The sequence below is a fragment of the Trichechus manatus genome, unplaced genomic scaffold (assembly GCF_000243295.1).
Source record: "Trichechus manatus latirostris isolate Lorelei unplaced genomic scaffold, TriManLat1.0 scaffold00005, whole genome shotgun sequence".
Taxonomy (NCBI): Eukaryota; Metazoa; Chordata; class Mammalia; order Sirenia; family Trichechidae; genus Trichechus; species Trichechus manatus.
The window spans coordinates 13,553,684-13,573,167 of record NW_004443941.1 but is presented as its reverse complement, the minus strand read 5'-3'; the positions used below and the strand labels follow the sequence as shown (position 1 = coordinate 13,573,167).

At 35.8% G+C, this 19,484-nt stretch overlaps 1 protein-coding gene across 4 annotated transcripts in view; it reads left to right on the top strand.

Moving 5' to 3' along the window:
* The window catches only part of FOXN2 (forkhead box N2), a 56,428-nt gene extending 39,415 nt beyond the window's left edge, over positions 1–17,013 (top strand). For all 4 annotated transcript variants that reach the window (XM_023735370.1, XM_004369480.2, XM_023735371.1 and 1 more), the window contains exons 3-6: positions 5,972–6,096; positions 8,322–8,386; positions 12,260–12,328; positions 13,713–17,013. In XM_023735370.1, coding sequence (XP_023591138.1) covers positions 5,972–6,096; positions 8,322–8,386; positions 12,260–12,328; positions 13,713–14,236 — 783 coding nt within the window. In that variant the 3' untranslated portion in view covers positions 14,237–17,013. The remainder of the gene's footprint in view (positions 1–5,971; positions 6,097–8,321; positions 8,387–12,259; positions 12,329–13,712) is intronic.
* Positions 17,014–19,484: the final 2,471 nt, after the last annotated feature.

The following is a 19,484-nucleotide window of genomic DNA, read 5'->3' as shown; positions in this document are numbered from 1 at the left end:
GTAAAAATGGTGTGGCGGAGGCATCTGACTTTCTCCTCTAACTTCACAAGGGGGAGGAGAATCATTATCAGCGTCAACAGCCCAAGGCTGATCCCTATGAGGCAGAGGTCAGACATGCCTCCTCTCTCCAGGCTTTTTACCAGTTCTGACACCAGCTGTCCCATGGCACTCTTTACTGCTCTGCTGGGTTCGATAATTCATTGCAGTAGCCACACAACTCACAGACAATACTTAACGATTATGGGGTTTATTAGGAAGTAACAGGTTACAATTCAGGATACAGGAGGCTCTCAGTGCAGGGATCTGGGTCCAAAGGACACACTCCACTCCTAGCTCTTCTTCTTGGTGGTAGTCAGGTTCTCCCCATTCTGCCTGTGGGATGGCTCATTTTAAGCCTAGCGGGATGGCAGAACTGACCAATCCCCTCATTAGGGTTTCATACACTTTATTTGTATAGTCTCACCCCCACAAGTGTGTCATGCACCTTATTTATTAGCAAGTTGTCCAATCTCCTTGGTGAACCACAAGCACCTTATTTGCGTAGTCCCACCTGATCATTGGGTGGGAGTTACAAGACCATGGTCAGAAAGGCCATATAAAAGCAATCCATCACACCGCAGAAAGTGCTGCTCAAACTTGAATGTACGTACTTATCACCTGGGGATCTTGTTGAAGTGCAGGTGCAGATTCAGCAAATCTAGGGTGGAGACTGACAGTTCTTATTTCTAACAGGCCCCCTGGGTGATGCTGACGCTGCTAGTCCACGGGCAGACCTTGAGTGGCAAGACATTAGGACACATCATCATCTTATAGCTAACTTATAGGATGTTGTATTAGTTATCTATTGCTTTGTAACAAATTACCCCTGAATTTATTGGCTTAAAGCAACAGCATTTATTATCTCAGTTTCTGTGGGTTAGGAACCTGGGCATGATGTTGTTCTGGGTCTCTCACAAAGCTACAATCAAAATGCTGGCCTGGGCCATAGTCATCATAAGGCTCAGCTATGGAAGGATCTGCTTCCAGGCTCGTTATATGATTACTGACAGAATTCACTTCCTCATGGTCTGTTGAATTGAGGGCCTTAGTTTTTTACTGTGTTAACTCCAGAGAGGTTGGCCTCCATTCTTTGCCATGTGGACCTCTTTTGAGGGCAGCTTACAACATGACAACGGGGCTCATCAGAGCAAGCAAGTGAAAAAATCCAGAGATAATGCAAGACAGATGTCCCACTATTTTGTAATCTAATCTTGGAAGTGATGTCCTATCATTTTTGCTATATTTTTTTCACTAGGTCCAGCTCACACTTGAGGAGGGCATTACAAAGTGGTGTGAATACCCAGTGGTGAGAATCATTAGGAGCCATTTTAGCATCTGCCTACCACAGTAGTACAAATTGTTTTTCTCTTTTTATTTTTACGTGAAATGGGATTACGAGTCGCTTTATTATCTAAGCTATTGTAAATATTAAGCCCTGTTGGAGTAAAAAAAAAAATTTTTCTCATCACTTATCATAAATGGAAACTACCATGAACAATGAAATAGGATTAGAAGTTTATGAATTAGGCATTTCTTTTACTGACTTTGTAAACTCAGTATACCTCACTTCTTAACATATGTAATGGGATCACCTGATTACTGGTTTCAAGATTGAGTAAAGGCATCTTTCTAAAGAAAGAACTTTTAAGTGATAAACCACTCAATAAGATTATTATAGTATTAGAAATTTTGGGTATTAAGTGCATCTTTTGATTTTATTTTTTAATTGTATCACTTAATTCTTTTCTGGTTTTAGACCTATTGCGTTTATACTTATGGTGAGACATAAAAGAGAAACTGTCTACTAGGCGTACAGAAATATGAGAGAGAAAGAGAGGTGGTATGGTGAGATTACAGCTCTTAAGTTTGGAAGTCATCAGCATCAATTCTGAGTATAATTGAGCTATTTGGAATGGAAACTTTACAGACACTGAAAATTAAGGGGAAAGGAGCATTGTTGGAATGGTGACAGAAGAATAAGTAGAGATGTAGAAGAATCTAGGAAAAGTCTGGTGTAATGGAAGTCAAGTAAGATAAATTTAAATGTGAATGGGCAACAGTGTCAAATGGTACAGAAAGCTTGAAAATGATTGGCTAAGAGGAAGTCATTGGGACAAGTAACAAACAAAAGATTAGAATTCAAAATCATATAAGTAATGGTATACTAGTAAATGCTTAAAAACTGGCTGGGGTGCAGAGGGGTGGAAGAGTATAGCTTTTGAAGATTTTTATGATATAAATACTCCCATCATGGCCAATTTCAAGTTATCATGTCACTGAATGTGAAATTGACAAGAGATGTTTACAAACAGGAGCACACCACTGTTCATAAGGAACTCCTATAATTCAACAAGAAAAGGAAACCTAATAGGAAAGTGGACAAGAATATGAACAAACAACTCATAGAGGAGGAAATACAAATTGTTAATAAACATATGCAAAGACGTTGATGTTCATACCCACTAGTAATCAGGGACACAGAAAGTGAAAGAAAAAGCTAAATAGTTTTTACCCATTAGAATTCAAAAAATTAAAATATTTGATAATATTAAATTAGACGAGATGGGGAATTACTAGTAGTTTTACACCATTGATAGGAGTGTAAGTTAATATGACCATTCTTTTATTTACGTATATATAATTTTATTTTGTTGTTGAGAATATACACAGCAAAACATACACCAATTCAACAGTTTCTACATGTACCATTTAGTGATATTGATTACATTCTTCTAGTTGTGTATCCATTCTAACTCTCCTTTTCTGAGTTGTCCCTCCTCCATTAACATAAATTCACTGCTCCCTAAGGTTCCTATCTAATCGTTTAAGTTGTTGTTATCATTTTGATCCCATATAGATAGTTCTGAAAAGAGCATAATGCTCAAGGCAGATATTCTTTGCTAGTTAAGCTCAACTGTTTGGTTTTAAGAAGACGTCAGGGGATATTTTTGGTTTAAGGTTGAAAGATTATCTCAGGGCAGTAGTTTCAGGTGTTCATCCAGCCTTCATGGCTCCAGGAAGTCTGGAGTCCATGAGAATTTGAAATTCTATTCTGTATTTTCCCCCTTTTCATCAGGATTCCTTTATGGAATGTTTGACCAAAATGTTCAGTAATGGTAGCCGGGCACCATCCAGTCCTTCTAGTCTCATGGCAAAGGAGGCAGTTGTTCATGGAGGCAGCTAGCCACACATTGCACATCCTTCTCTTGTTCCTGGCTCTCCTTCTTCCTTTGTTGTTCCAGGCGAATAGAAACCAATTATTGTACCTTGGATGGCCACTTGCAAGCTTTTAAGACCCCAGGCACTACTCACCAAACTAGGATGAAAAACAAGCTTTATGAGCTATATTATGCCAATTGACCAAGTTTTCTCACTAGACTGTGGTCCTAAGCCTTCACACCCAGAAAACCAATCCTATGAGGTGTTTGGTTATGTCTAAGAAGTATCTGTAACTGTGCCCCCTATGTGCTTTATTATATATATGAATATATATGTATGCACATACATATATGCATATACATATGCATACACTTATATGTGCACACATATACATACCGATACTCATGTGGTTTGGACATGTTATTAGGAGGGACCAGTCAGTCCCTAGAGAAGGACATCATGCTTGGTAAAATAGAGAGTTAGGAGAAGAGAGCAAGACCCTTGATGAAATGGATTGGCACAGTGGCTGCAGTGATGGGCTCAGGGTGGCACAGGACCTGGCAGTGTTTTTGTTCTGTTGTACATAGGGTCACTGTGAGTTGGAACTGACTTCACGGCACCTAACAACATTGCGCATATATGCTTACATTCATACATATATACCTGCATATACATTTTTGGTTGTTGCTGTTGCAATTGAAAAATTATATATGCCACAGCAGTTACCAAAAGGTCCTTTTTTCTTGTGTACATCTTAATGACATTATTTAACTTGGTTAAGCTGTACGCACTTCACCCACATTCGGTGTTACATTTCCCATCACCAAAAATAACAAATGTCTGCTATCTAGAGAGTGTCCCCCCGCTTATCCCTGGTAACCACCAATGAACATTGGTCCCTGTATATATATCCTTTCTTGTTTTTTTATAAAAGTGAAGTCATACAATATTTGTCCTTTTGTGATTGACTGACTTAACTCAGCATGATGTCTTCCAGATTTATTCACGTTATGTTTCAAGCACTCATCATTCTTTATGGCTGAGTAGTATTCCATTGCATGTATGTACCACATTTTGTTTATCCACTCATTTATTGATGGACACACTTAGGTTGTTTCCATCTTTTTGCTATTGTGAATAGTGCTGCAGTGAACATAGGTGCGCATATGTCTGTTCGTGTCTCTTCTATTAGATCTCTAAGGTGTATACCTAGAAGTGGAATTGCTGGATCATAAGGCAGTTCTGTTTGTAGTTTTTTGAGGAAGCACCATCCTGTTTTCCATAGTGGTTGTGCCATTTTACAATCCCACCAGCAGGGGATAAGGGTTCCAGTCTCCCCACATCCCACCAACATTTGTTGTTTTCTGTTTTATCAGTGCCATTTTAGCAGGGGTGAGATGAGATCTCATTGTAGTTTTGATTTGCACCTGGTGGTGTAGTGGTTAAGAGCTACAGCGGCTAACCGAAAGGTCGGCAGTTCGAATCCACCAGGCACCCCTTGGAAACTCTATGGGGCAGTTCTACTGTGTCCTATAGGGTCGGTATGAGTTGGAATCGACTTGACAGCAACAGGTTTGGTTTTAATGGCTAATGATCACAAACATCTCTTTGTGTGTTTGTTGGCTGCTTGAATGCCCTCTTTGGCAATTGTCTGTTTATTCATGTCCTTTGCCCATTTTTTAATTGGGTTGTTTGCTTTTTTGTTGTTGAGTTGTTGAAGTTTAATGGCTAACATTTTGTTGACATTTTACCATGCAGGGCCATCTTGTACAACCTGCAGGCTGTTCACTGCACAATTCCAGGTTGTACTGTTCTTGCAGACAGTGGTGGGAATGGTGTGTCCTGGAGTCATGCAGTCCCATGGGCCTGTGCCAGGCACTGTGCAGAACACTTTGCTTCTTCTGATTTAAACCATGTTTCAATTCTGTGAAGTAGATACTATTATTATCCCTACTTTACGAACGTGGGCACAATGGCACAGGCAGATAGAGATTAGTTAACTTTCCCAAGGTCACACAGCAGGTAAGTGGTGGAGCTGGAGATAAGAACCCAGGCAGTCTGCCCCGAGAGTATGGCCCCTAGACACCCTTTTAGCTCAGTGGTGAAGTCATTTCCGAGGTTCACCGTTCAGCCGGGGAGTGGACAGCCCCTTAAAACCAAATGGGACTAACGAGGCACAGCAGTCCAGGGACAAGGGCCAGAAGGGGACAGGAAAGCTGGTGATAAGGAACCCAAGGTTGAGTAGGGATAGTGCTGATGTGTTGTGAGGTTGTTAACCATTGTCATAGGGCAACATGTGTACTAACTGTTAAATGAGAAACTATTTTGTTCTGTAAGCCTTCATCTAAAGTGAGAATAGCAGCACAATTGGAAGAGCGTAGTCGATGTCACTGAACTGTGCATGTAGAAATTTCTGAAATGGTGTATGTTTGGCTATGTATATTTTCACCAAAAAAAGAAAAAAAAGGTTGAGAAGGGAGAGGGGTGACATGTTGTGGGGTTGTTAACCAATGTCATAAAACAATACATATACTACTGTTTCATGAGAAACTATTTGTTCTGCAAGCCTTCACCTGAAGGCTTAAAAACAGAAGAACCCAGGCAGTCTGGCTTCTGGGCCTTTAATGCGTGCATACCAAACTCACCTCAACTTTTACATTGTATTCTGAAGGTTTTAGTGGTTTTTTTCTCCACACATTTATTAACAACCTTTCATCACTGGTTGTACGTGTCTAAAAATTTCAAGTCTTAATTCTTGTATCATTTATTCTAGGTTAATGGAAAAGGTTCTTTATGGTGCGTTGATCCAGAATATAAACCCAATCTTATGCAGGCACTGAAGAAGCAACCCTTTTCCTCAGCATTAACATTTTACACCCCTCCTGCCTCTCCACAAAGGTAAGGGATCGCCCGTAGACATGTCAGGTGGTGATTTATAAGCATCATTGTGTGAAATGGAGAAACTTAAACATGGAGGTCTTTGTTTATTTTTATTTTATGGAGAAGTATTTATGGATAAGACATTAGCCTAAGGCATTTTTACTTATAGTCTACCTGTGTTTCTAGAACACAATTAGGAAATTAAGTAGGTGAGAACGTAAATTCTGTAAGATGTAGTCAGTACTGAAGATATTATACTTGAAGTTTAAAGAAAGTTGTAATATGATTTTAGTTACAAAAAAGTTAAATTATTTTAATTGCCTACAGTACTAGTGCAGACCTAAAGATACAGGAAATTAAAAGAATATTAAATTTAAATATGATGATTAACAGTTTTTGTCATTGTAATATTTATTATATAATGTATATATATTTAGATTTTTTCTATTTTAAGTTTTTTCCTCTTTTATAGCACTTTCAGTATTTAAAAATTATATCCAAGTCTCATTTTTAAATGTTTTACAAGTGTAATAACACTTAGAAGGTTTTGTTTGTTTGTTTTGCTTTGTTATTGCAAATAAACGTAATACATTTCCTTCTGTTTTGTTTTCAAACCCTCTGACTCCTGTTGATCCTACAGCTGTCTCATTTTAAGTCAAACCTGCAAATGATGTGAGCGCCTTAAATCTGATTTTGTTTCCTTTCTCTAAAGAAGCCTTCAGAATCTATTTTAAAATTCTATTATGTGTATTTGAGTTGAAAGCACCAGATACTGTTACGATACTTTTACGGGTAGTCTATAATGGTTAATTTGTTTTTTGAAGAAATTTTTAAACTTTTTAATAAAATACTAAGTAGAAATTTTCAATCTGAAGTCTTAAAATATTATTAGATAACTTGTAGAGTAGTATTTGTAGCTAAACTATAGTAAAAACTAGTAATGCTAAAATTGAAATGTCAGTAATATATACACTCTGAGATTTTAAGCTCATTCACCATATTTGAAGATTAGAAGGATCATTGTAACAGAACTACTGAGTAGTAGTTTATCCTTATGAAATGAAACCTAGAAAAGAAGTTATCAGAGTTTATATCGTTGTTGTTTGGGAGTTGATATCTTCTTTTTAGTTAATGTTGGTGCTTATGAGGTGGTCCAGTTAAAGAAATAATAATTTAGAAATTAAAAGAAAGTTCTGTTGATGGTTACTTAGGTGTTTTGTTTAGCTCTGATATTTTATTAAAGATGAAATGAGAGAATTGTCACACGTTTTGTAAAGCATCACATGTGCTTTCCTGCGCCTTTGATAGTTGGCACGGTCATGTTTAGATCTTTTAGCCTCACCAAGTTTAGATGATAAATAAAGGTAATTTTGTGGCATAAAGAGAAAAAAGGTAGATAAAACATGATAGCATAAAAGTTAAAATCTTTGACTTTCAAACATTACCTTAATGTGAAATGAAACGTTTTCTCCTCTTTGTTCTTTGGCAAAATAACAGTCCCATCTGCCATACCTTTGTGTAGCCTTCTTCATGTTATAATTTGTAAGTGTGAGGAAGAGTATGAGGTACAGTGTATGTCAAACTGAGTATGAACTAGACTTAATTAACAAGTTTTTTTATAATACTATCACAAATTCCAAAGAAAAGAGATAGTTTTCCATAACAGATTTTAATTTTTGGAATCAAAAACAAAACAGAATGCTGGTTTCTTTCCATGAATGTAGAAGGTTCAATTTGATATTGGTATTTATTCAGGAATTTATCTGTCTGGCATCATTACCATCCAGTCTCCCTTAGACATTTGTCTTGATAAATACTTTAATTTCTATGGTAACACCTGTACTAATACCACATCATACTTAAGCATTGGGTACAAAACTAAGTAACTTATGTATTATCTATTATTTCAGGCATTTTAAATGCATTCTTTCTGTTTAGTTATCACACTAGCCCTCTGTGAGAGATTTAATTATTCCTATTTTACGGATGAAGAAACTGCAAGATAAATTATTTTGCCTAAGATCACCCAAATAGTTATGAGTCAGTTTGGGATCTTTTCCACACTAAAGCCCATGATTTCTCTGCTTGGCGGACCCTTCCTAAACTGAGTAGTATTAGCAAAGAAAACAAGGCAAAAATAGTTTGTTTTCTATTGTACAAATTAGCTATCTGTGTTATAAATTCTGTAAAAAATGAAATAAAGATTTTTATAAGCACATTTGTCTTTTCTCTGTATTTTTCAGTGGCTCTTTATCACCTCACTACTTAACCTCTGTACTAAAGCAGAACCAAGTACGTACTCTCAAAGGTATGTGTAAAGATCAGTATTTCAAATCAGAAAAACTCAGGTCAAAATCCAGGATTTTTTTGTTTAATTTTTTTCTAATTATAAAAGCATTATATGTTCATTGTAGCAAATTTGAAAAATAAAAACATCTACAGAAGAAAAGGTAAAAGTCACTCTTGATTGTGTTGTTAACATTTTGATGTAGTTCCACTGGTCCTTTTTTATGCCATGTACGCATGGGGTTGCCATGAGTCAGGGACAAACGTGGTGGCAGCCAACAACAGCAACGTATGAGTAGACCACTGTCTGTCTGTTGGTCGTACTGTGGTGACTTGCAGCATACATGATGCTGGAAGCTGTGCCACCAGTATTTGAAATACTAGCAGGGTCACTTGTGGTAGACAGGTTTCAGCAGAGCTTCCAGACTAAGACGGACTAGAAAGAGAGACCTGGCAACCTAATTCCAAAACTTAGCCAGTGAAACGTCTGGATCACAACAGGACATTGTCCAATACAGTGCTGAACAATGAGACCCCTGTGATGGAACACACTACTCAGTAGCCACAACAGTGGACTCAAACGTTCCAAAGATTGTGAAGATGGTGTAGGACTGGGCAGTGTTTCATTCTGTTATACAGAAGGTCACCATGAGCCAGAGCTGACTCAGTGGCACCTAACAACAATAACAACAGATGAGTAGATACATTCGCGGAGCCCTCATGGTGCAGTGATTAAGAGCTCAGCTGCTAACCAAAAGGCCGGCATTTCGAATCCGCCAGCCACTCCTTGGAAACCGTATAGGCAGTTCTACTCTGTCCTGTAGGGTTGCTATGAGTCAGAATTGACTTGACAGCCATGGGTATATAGTGTTTAAGAAAAGAAAGAACCAATTTTAAAATGGCATAAAGCACATTATCAATGGGGGAAAAAAGCATTCTTAAGTGTTTTAAATGTGGCGATAAATGTGTCTTCAGTTTAGTTTTAATACCAAAACAGATTGGGTACTACAAATAAAAATTGTTTTAAATTCTATCTATAGAACTTTTATTACTCCTGGTCCAGGAAGTTCAAGGGTGTACTTTGGACAAAGCATTGATAATCAGGTGTTCTTGATTATCATAGTGTACAGGGTCATTTCTCTGATGCTTATTTTTAATGTTGAAAGTTTTTAGTTAATTAGCAAGGCATGGCAGGAAGCTACATAGAAATGTTTAAACCAGATAGATCAGATACAGGTAAAATCTTTTTGAAAAGTGTCTGGTTTCATAAAGTCAATTTCATGTAGGAGAGTTCAAATTAATTTGTCTGTAATAAATTCTCTACAAGAAATAAGTCTATTTAAGGAGCACTTCTTTTCTATCATTCTGCTGTTTAAATAAACAGAACCTTATTTTTTTTATCACTTTTAAAATTTTAGAAACTAAGAAATGTGTTCATGTAGCCTTCTTATGTCATCAGGATAAGCCACTTACCAGATTGCTTTATTTTAGGTATTTTGTTTCAGAAATATGACTCCTTGAGTTGTGCTGGAAGTTTACTAGAAAAAGTCACCATGCTACCTTTTTAAAAAAAATTTTAAAAAATATTTTATAGGTACTTCATTTATACGATTATAAATTTCTGTAATCGGCTCATCATTATAATAGATTTTAGTGTGAGAGTCATTTCCTCCCCACCACCTCCTATTTTTTTTGTAAAAATTGGAAACAAGGTAGACCATTTTTTATTAGAAGAAAATTACATCATGGAGCAGGAGTCTCTCGGTTAGGGCCTTTGCTTAATGCCATGCAAGTTGTGCCTGGCACAGGGACACCTGGCTGAGGCAGTGAGTGGGGTCTAAATCCAGCCCACACGCCATTCTCCCCGTTGTGTGTCCTGGTACGAAGAGTTGGCCTTGTTTCCAGTTCACACAGAGATACCATATGGGCTAGCTTCTGTACCTTTTTTCTTCAAAGACATATTAGAATTCTGAACTCTGTAAAATTGTAGGCAGGTTTCATTCTAAGGAACTGGAGAGGTCTTCGTTTTGCTGTCCTCTGGCAATGACATATGGGGCATCATTGATTTAAATCCTTTGAACTTGCTGTTCTTTCTGCCTGAAATCCTTTTCCCTCATATCTACATGGCTTCATTCTCAGGTCTTTGCTCACATATCACCTTCGCCATTAGACCTTCCCTGACTTCTGTACTTCCTTCTGTCCTTAAAACTTCGGCCGCCTCCCTAGCACTGTCTGTCTCCCTTCCTTGCTCAATTTTTCTCCCAGCGCTTATCACTGTCTGACAGACTGTGTTTTCATTATATCTTTGTCTTCTGAGAAGTTAGGGATTTTCCTGTTTTGTTTTCTGCTGTATTCCCAAAGCCTGGAACAATGTCAGGCTCATGGCAGGATGCTAAATTTATTAAACAAATAACAGGATACAGAATTTCTAATATATTCTGTAATTTTAGTAAGTATTAAGGGATGGCAGAGGAATAATTAGAGGCCTGGGTTCTGGTGGTTCAGATCCCACCTCCACCATTTCTAGATACCCCTCTTGTCTGTTTTCTCGTCTTTAAAGTAGAAATATTAAAAAATATCCACAGCCAAAAGTTGTGAGGATTTGATGAATTAATACAAGTGCTTAGAACATGTCAGGCTCACTGAAAGTACTCAGTGTTAGTTATTAATTTGGTGATGATCAGCTTAGCCTAAAGAAACTAACAGCCTAATTGGGAAGATATTAATGTAGACACTGTTATGTCAGGAGGTCACATTTTATTTGATGGAGATGAGCTATAGTATTTCATGCTGCCTTGTAGCAGCCGCCTTCTGATTTACTCAAGTCAGTAGCATTTCTTGCCTTTGGAGAGTTTACCATCCAGTTGGGAGAAAACAAGCCAGTCTCCATGGCTTTATTATCTACAATGACTTTAGAATTAGATACTGCAAATAAAATTGGAAACTCTGGGCTAATAAACATTTTCACCTTTGAGATAGGAATGGGAAGTAATCTAAAATTTATAAATGTTTTCTAACTTTTCCCTTACATTTTAGATTATACCATTTTACTTTTCTTAGCTCACACTTGGACCTAGATGGAGAAGAAAATCCAATATTAGTATCTAAGTAGATAGGAGAGCATAACCACCTTATCTGGAGTGGGATCTGCTGATTTTACCAGCCTTTTAAAGTCAGTTTTTCCTATCAAATATGCATTATTATGTTTGATCTCTTGAGTAGTGTATAGATCTGTGGTGCTCATAGGCTTGTGCATAATTATGACTAAAGGCATTACTAATGTTTTTTTGCCTATAAGAATTTTCATTTAGTGTTTGTAGAATCACATGACATAGACCAACCAATTATTTTTTTTGTCTTCTATAACTAGTATGTAATTAATGCAGTACTTTGTAACAGTAATATGCATAGGTAAGGATATTATTCAGGGTAAAAATGATAAAAAGTAGTAATGCCTTCGTGTACATTCTTAGCTAATTTAGCCTGTTTAAGGGTCGCTGGGGTCAGAATCAACTCGACGACAGTGAGTTTGGTTTTGAGTTTGGAAGGGCAAAACATTACTGAAATACAGTTCAGGTTTTTATTTTCCTTTTGAATAATTAAAGAAGAGAACTTTTACTGTCTCTAGTGCCTCTCCATTCTCCTTTATGCAATAATGTTCACAGAATTGCTCCATAACTTCAAGTGAACAAAAGCAGATCGTAAAATGATATCTATAACATCCATTTTTGTTTAATATATGTGTATGCTTTTATTTATTTACTTATTTATTTTTAAGTAGAAGAATATACACCAGAATCTTAATGTTGGTTTTGTCTTTGAATAGATGCAAATACATTTCATAGCCTTCTCCTTTATAAAAAACATTAATATGACCGCTGTTTTCCCTTTTCAGAATCTGATATTGATGCTGCCACTGCAATGATGCTTTTAAATACTTCTCTAGAACAAGGAATTTTAGAATGTAAGCAATCATGCTTTTCTTTTTAAAATACATTCTCTGAGTGCCTTTTCAAATATAATTTAGAAAACAAAACGTGCATTACAGAGTTCCTTCTTTTTCACTAAATTGTATTTTCATCTGAATAACTTAGTTTCTGTTCTATTTCCATTAATTTATGTGAGCAGTTGAGAGATTGAAGTTAATGCTGTGATACAACTTTTCACATTAAACAAGAAGTGGACAAATGAATAGCATACTTAGAAAAAATAAGCTTTAAGTTCTAAAAATAAATAGGAAAATATATTTATAACCTTAGAAAGCCTTCTTTAAGATACTAAATGTAAAATTCATAAAGGAAAAGATTGGTAAATTTAATTAAACATCAAAATTTTAAAATTCTGTACAATAAAAGACATCTTTAACAAACGTAATACAAGCAAAATACTGGGAGAACATATTTTTACCCTGTGTAACAAAGGATTAATATCCAGTATATATAAAAAAAGCATCCTGCAAGCACAGAATAAGAAAATGGTTCAGCAGAAGAATCAGCAAAGGATATGAATAGGTGGGTTCAAAAGAGTAAATGTACGTGGACAGTGCTCATGTCCAATTTCTCTACCAATCGGGGAAATGCAAAGTGAAACAACACTGAGGTACAGTTTTTTTGTCCTTCAGATTATCAGATTAAAATGATTAATGATATTAGGTGTTAAGTATTGGAACTGGGTATTGTCATACACTGTTGGTTATGAATTGGTACAACCACTTTTGAGGGCAATTTGAGAGTACCAATTATAACTTAAAATGTGTATATACTTTTACTTAGCAATTCTACTTCTTGATGTTTTTCTTAGAAAAAATATCTGCATATATGTGAGAGAAGAGGCATCTAGAAGGATTTTTATTGCAGCATTGGTGAAAAATTGGTAACAACGTAAATATCAACAGGGAAATGATTAGCTAAATAGTGGTACATTTATACTGAGGCATTCTGTGCAACAGTTCAAAATAATTATATTTTCCATGGAAAGGACATATAACGTACATATATTGTTAAGTGGTTTAAGAGAGATTTTCAAATGAATACCTACAGAATGATATGAACTACATAAAAAAGAAATAAACCACAAAATATTATTAATCTAAGGCACTTACTGCTCAGGTGTAATATCGTAGGTTTTTCTTTTTTTTTGTCAGACATCCGGTTTGTATTCAAAAGTCTCTGATGATCTCATAACTATTTTCTTTGCAGTTTGTGTGCTCAAATCAGGGTCCACATAAGTTCCAAGTATTGCAGCTGATTGATTTCTCATGTCTCACTCTCTCTTTTTTTTTAATATCATGGTTTCCAGATGGCTTGTTTTTGCATTTGACCTATTGATGGAAGTTGTATTTTCTTCAGGTGAGAAACCTCTTCCTCTTAAAACAGCACTGCAAAAAAAGAGGAGTTACAGCAATGCATTTAGCCATCCCGGTGCTGTGCGTTTACAAGAGAGTGACTCTCTAGCCACCAGCACTGATCCCAAGGAGGATCACAATTACAGCGCGAGCAGCATGGCCACGCAGCGCTGTGCATCCAGGTCCAGTGTGTCTTCCCTGTCTTCTGTGGATGAGCTGTATGAATTTATCCCAAAGAGTGGCCATGTGGGCAGTGACGGCAGCGAAGGGTTTCAGAGTGAGGAAGATACAGACGTTGATTATGAAGATGACCCTCTTGGAGACAGTGGCTATGCATCACAGGCCTGTGCAGATACCGCTGGGAAAGGACGGCCAGGCAAAAAGAGGAGGAAGCAGCCGTGTCCGGAAATTGATGAGGAGCTCAAAGAGGCAGCTGGGTCTCTGCTCCACCTCGCTGGAATTCGCACATGTCTGGGTTCCCTAATAAGTACTGTTAAGACACAAAATCAAAAGCAGCGGAAGAAATAGAAATCCTTATTAGTGTGAAATTATTTTGAAGTGTGGCAATACTCTTCTACTTTATTCTTTACAAGGGATTTCAAAGCCATAATGGACGTCTTTAGTTTCAGGGTGGGAGGGGTGCTGATTACTTATTTCCTTCAAAACATTAATGTTTTATTTTATTTTTTTATTTTTGTTAAATAATTGCTGTTAGGATCATGCCCAATCATAAATATATGATGTGAAGTTCTAAAAGGATAATTGTTGTGATAAGTGTCTCCAAGATTTGGAAATTTTTATAATGAAATACCCCACATCTATCTCAAAATTAGAGGAAAAATCTTTCCTTCTGCTAATATGTCAAAATGTAAGAATTTGCAACTTTGTTTTTTTTTTTTTCCATTTTCAGTCTGTAATTAACTGTAATTACTGATTTTGCTAAAAATTTTGCTGATGTCTTTCTCACATATTCCTCCCCTGACACAAGGATAAGATTTGGATGTTTTATTTTGTCTTAGTTTTTGTTTTTAATTTTTTTTTTTTTTTTGAGGCATGAACAAAGTCAAATATAAATTGGAAAAGATCCTAGATGTCTAGTAAGTTCCTTTTTGTTACATAGGTAGAGAATACAGGAAAGAGTTCAAAGATTTAGAAATTACAATTTTGTGGTATAATTTTCATCTGAGAACACTCCAATTCCTATTACAATGTTATCTGTGAATTTTTTTTACTTTGCAGACACGTCATAGCATTTATTGGGTCCCTTTGCTGTTTCCCAGAGTGCTTTGCAAACATTGCTTAAGTCTTAGTCGCTAGCTGTCTTCGTTGAGTAGAAACTACAATCCAAGGAGAAGATAGAGCCATAGAGTGTGTTATGGATTCACACCCATGTTGATACACTTTTGCAGTAAGAAGATCTTTCATTCGCTTGTTAAACGTTCTGAATTCTGAGAATCTTGTAATAGGAATGGAGTATAATCTAAAACAAACACTTAAATGCTTATTACTTTGTCGTCATTAAGGTAGGTCATTTAGGAAAAAACTTCTGTGCAAGCTTTGTATGAATTAAATTTGTATGTATACCTAACTACAAAGGATTTAACAAAACTAGAGAGAAAAATATCCTCATGGATTTTAAAATTTGTATAAAATGAAATCTTACACAATACACCCTTTTGGGGAGGCAGTGTACACCTATATGTGCCATTAATCCTTGCTAAAAGAGTTTATACTGCTGTTCCAAAAGTGCATCGACCATGGTGTTTTAAGTATTTGAAGAAATCTGCTTGTATGAGATGTTTTGTTCATAATGTCATTTGCATAGTTTTAACTATATTATTCAGAAAGAACAAAGGATGGTAGTACAATTGAACTTATTTGTCATATTTTTTTTTAGAATGTTTGAAAAAAGGTTTTTAAAAATTCAGTCTTAACTCATGCTACACTCTGTTTCATATACAATGACGTTTTTATTTTTCTGATAATTTCCTGTATCAGTATACACATACACAAACGTCACGCTCATGATGTTGGTTTGCAGCTTTCTGCTTTTCTAAGACGATAAAGCATTTTCTTGAGATTTTTTTTAAGCAACAAATACTTCTATTTTAACTTAAATTTTATTTGGGCAAAACTGTCAAACAAGAAACTTGATTAAAAAAAACAAATATCTTTTTCAGTTAACAAGACTTTAAGCCGGGGGAACGACAGTAAGGTCTCTGTTTTGTTTCCATGTTAGTTTTACTGACCCTAGATAGCCACGTTAATAGAACCAATGCTTTTGAAGTATAGTAATTTTGCAATTCATTGATAATGAAAAATAGTCCTTAAGCATGCAGGATGATGTGTTTGGACTTCGGTTCTTAATATATGTCCCATCTACTACAGAAAATGGCTAGCCCAAATTCACACCTTTTACTGTAGGCAGTAAATTTAACAATAAAGAAGTGCTTTTACCACAGTAGAGATAGTCAACATGTTATAAAAATCATTTTAATAACACAGTGTTTCAGCACACATTTATAAGCTGCTTACCATGGCCCTATGGATAGACCTTAGTAACAGTGTTTCAGTGATCTGGTTTCAGTTTATTTTGTTCTATGGAAATTCTGTGCCACCTGTGTTCTCCCTGGCTCCTGTCTATTAGACCATTACTCTTTATAAGCAAAGGAAAATGACCTGAGATGAAAATGGGGGAGAGTTGTTCTCAGTTGGCGCAGGCATCTTCAGAATTATTTTGTCTTAATGTAAGTAGCAGTAACTCTTTAAATGCCTTCATTTTCTCTCCCTGATTTGTACTCTTCCTACAGATAAAAACGTTTGAAGTTACGTTTATCACTAGCAAGAAGATAAACACTTGTGTGCTAAAAGCTAGCAGGGAGAAGTTCCAGGATATTTTGCACTTAATTTTTGCACAGAATTCAGTGCATAGCCTTCCATTTGCTAATATACCAAGGCAGTTATTTTCAAGGGAAGAAACCTTTTTAATTACACAGTCCTCATCTCCCCTATTGTGACTTCCGTAGAGATTATGATCCCATTGCTCAGGTGTGTTGACAGAGAAGCATGGCTAATAGCTACCCAGTTAAGGAGAGTCACTGCAAATCCTGTGGACTGGAAATTGTATTTCCAATAATAGTAACAAATTTTCGTATAATAAAAACGACTTGGCCACTCTGGAGAGGTCACATATATGGGGATGTCCTGACATATTTTAAAACTGTGGCTGAACATATAATTTTGCCTTACATCAAAATGTAAATTGTAAAAAAAAAAAAAAAATTTGTGTTGCAACCAATTCCAGTTCATAGCTGATCCCTGGTAAAGTTTTGACTCAGCACAATTAATTTTCATCTTCCAGTTCCCAAACAGAGTCAGTGTTTTGTTTTGTTTTTTTGAAATTCATTTGTGCAATATATTACTAAATTAGTTAATATTTCACTTTTCCAATTTAGAGAAAGCAGATTACCTGTCTTCGTGAAGAAGCTAACCGTGGGTGGATCACCTGCTTTTTCCACGTTTGGGCCTTTCCTGCCCTCCTTATGGCTAGCATGCCTTCTGTTAACTTAGGTTCCTTTGTATGTTGTCAAGTTTCATATATATAAATGTCCCCCCACCTTTGTTTTTTTTTTAACTTTCTGAGGCATTATGTAAAGGGTTCATACTAGATGGTCAATTAAATATCTGTCAGCATGAATTCAAAGCTAGAGAAAGTGTTAAGGAGGGAATACCTGTGTCTTGGTGGACCAGGAGGCCTTTCCCAGCAATTTAAGCAACAGATGTGAATACTTCACAAAGCGGTAAAGACTATTGTCTTAAATACTACGGTAACTTAACAGCAGTTTGTGGAGACCATAGCATTTAATTATGAGACTTTTGAGGCTTTCTGGTTTACACGTATTTTATAGTTCTTCCTTAATTTGAAATGTGTAAGCTTTGATTAAAACAAAGTTTACTTCAATATGTTAATGATGTAGTCAAAATATTTATTGAAAGGCAAAGTAGAGTATTTTAACGTCACACCTGCCATTTTTTTTCTTAAAGCACATTCTTTGCATCTGACTGCCAGTGCTGTTGTCAAACTTTGTGTTAAATTGTTGTACATTTCTTATTAAACTACGTGCTTAATTTTAAAGTGTTATGTTGCCATCATACAGTGTATGAAAATGTATAATTGCCAATCCATTGTAACTATTATTTATTTTTAAATGAACGTATAAGAATGCTTTCTGTCTTAAGCAGTTCTGAGATATTCAACTGTTTCCCTGCCCTCTTTTCTGATGTAGCATAACGATTTTTCTGAGTTTGAGTTATAACTGCCAGTAGATGACCAGTCACAAGTGAACCACTTCTCAGCTGCCAGTCCTTTGCTCATATTAAAAACAACTTAAAAATGTTTAGTTTTTGTATCTAATCTGGTTATTAAAATGTTTATAAAGTTTATTTTTACCAAAGAGATGCAATTCATTATGATAAAGTATTACAAAATAAACTTTGTTTTATAACATTTTTGTGCTGTTTATTTGTGGGGAGGGGTAAAGTAGACGTAGGCGGCTCATGGTTCTCTGTACATACACACGCACACACCTTTGCAGTTGTACAGAATTGGAGTCATGCAGATGAAAATACATGTTTCAATTTCAGAATTTAAAATATCTTCTATTTTTGAAAGTGTTGTTTTTCCTGGTTTCTGTATGTCATTTTAATCACTGAAAAACATAGTATTAATTAAATGATTCTCTTCCTAAAGTTGAGCTGTTTTTCCTATTCATGTATTTAAAAGATAACCTGTGTGTGTGTGAGATATTTTGAAATATAACAAAAATTGAGTAGGATATAAAATTATTAAGATTATTTCTAAGTGCACTAATGTTACTTTTAATATACCAGTAGTATCACTGTTTGAAAATTGGGGTATCCAATATAAAAAGGAATCATCTACAACCAACACCTTTATCTTGTTTCCCCCCTTGAAGTGCTATGCTGGTAATTTAAATAGTATTTTCTACATAGAGTTCTTTCTTCAAGTTGAGTTACGTGAGTCAGCCATATTGATTAGAAACTACCACCACCCTCTCTATGCCCCCCCTCCTTCCAAGGCATCCCTCTGAAGTACAACAGTCACTTAAAAATTATAGCCATTTGGGAGCCATATATGTATTCCTTAAAAGAATTTTATTCTCACTTTTGCATTTATTGTTTTCTAGTTCATACTAGTTCTGAAGGGGAAAGAAAATATTTTTAGAACAATAACCTATTATTAAAATGTGGATTAAGAATGCATTCAGTCTTAAGAATTCCAGAACATAATGAATTTGATAGTTTTTAAAAATGAAATAAAGCCATCAAAAAATGTAGATTTAGATTTAAAATGCCAGTGTAGTTATGGTCCCTGAAATTTTAAATAAAGAGAAATGTTTAGAAGCTGTAGGTGAAAAAACAACCAGGAGCTAACTTTTGTGTATACAGAGAATTCAACGCTCTTAAACTGAAGGATAGTTTGTGTTCCAAAAGTTTATTTACAAATCTGTTGTTTGGAGAGGAGGGGTATTTTCCAGCAAACTTCAAGGCGAGCTATAAAAGCTTATTTAGCTCATAATGTAGTTGATAAACAACAATCCCTCCTTACCTGGAAGTGATTTGCACAAATTTTTTGTATAAGTAATTTACTTCCATTAGGGTTTTGCCTCAACCTCAAGATTCTGGCTCAAGTAAATACTGGTGTTGCGTTCCTCTTGAGAAAGTTTAATAAAAGGAAACTGGGAGTTGGACGGAA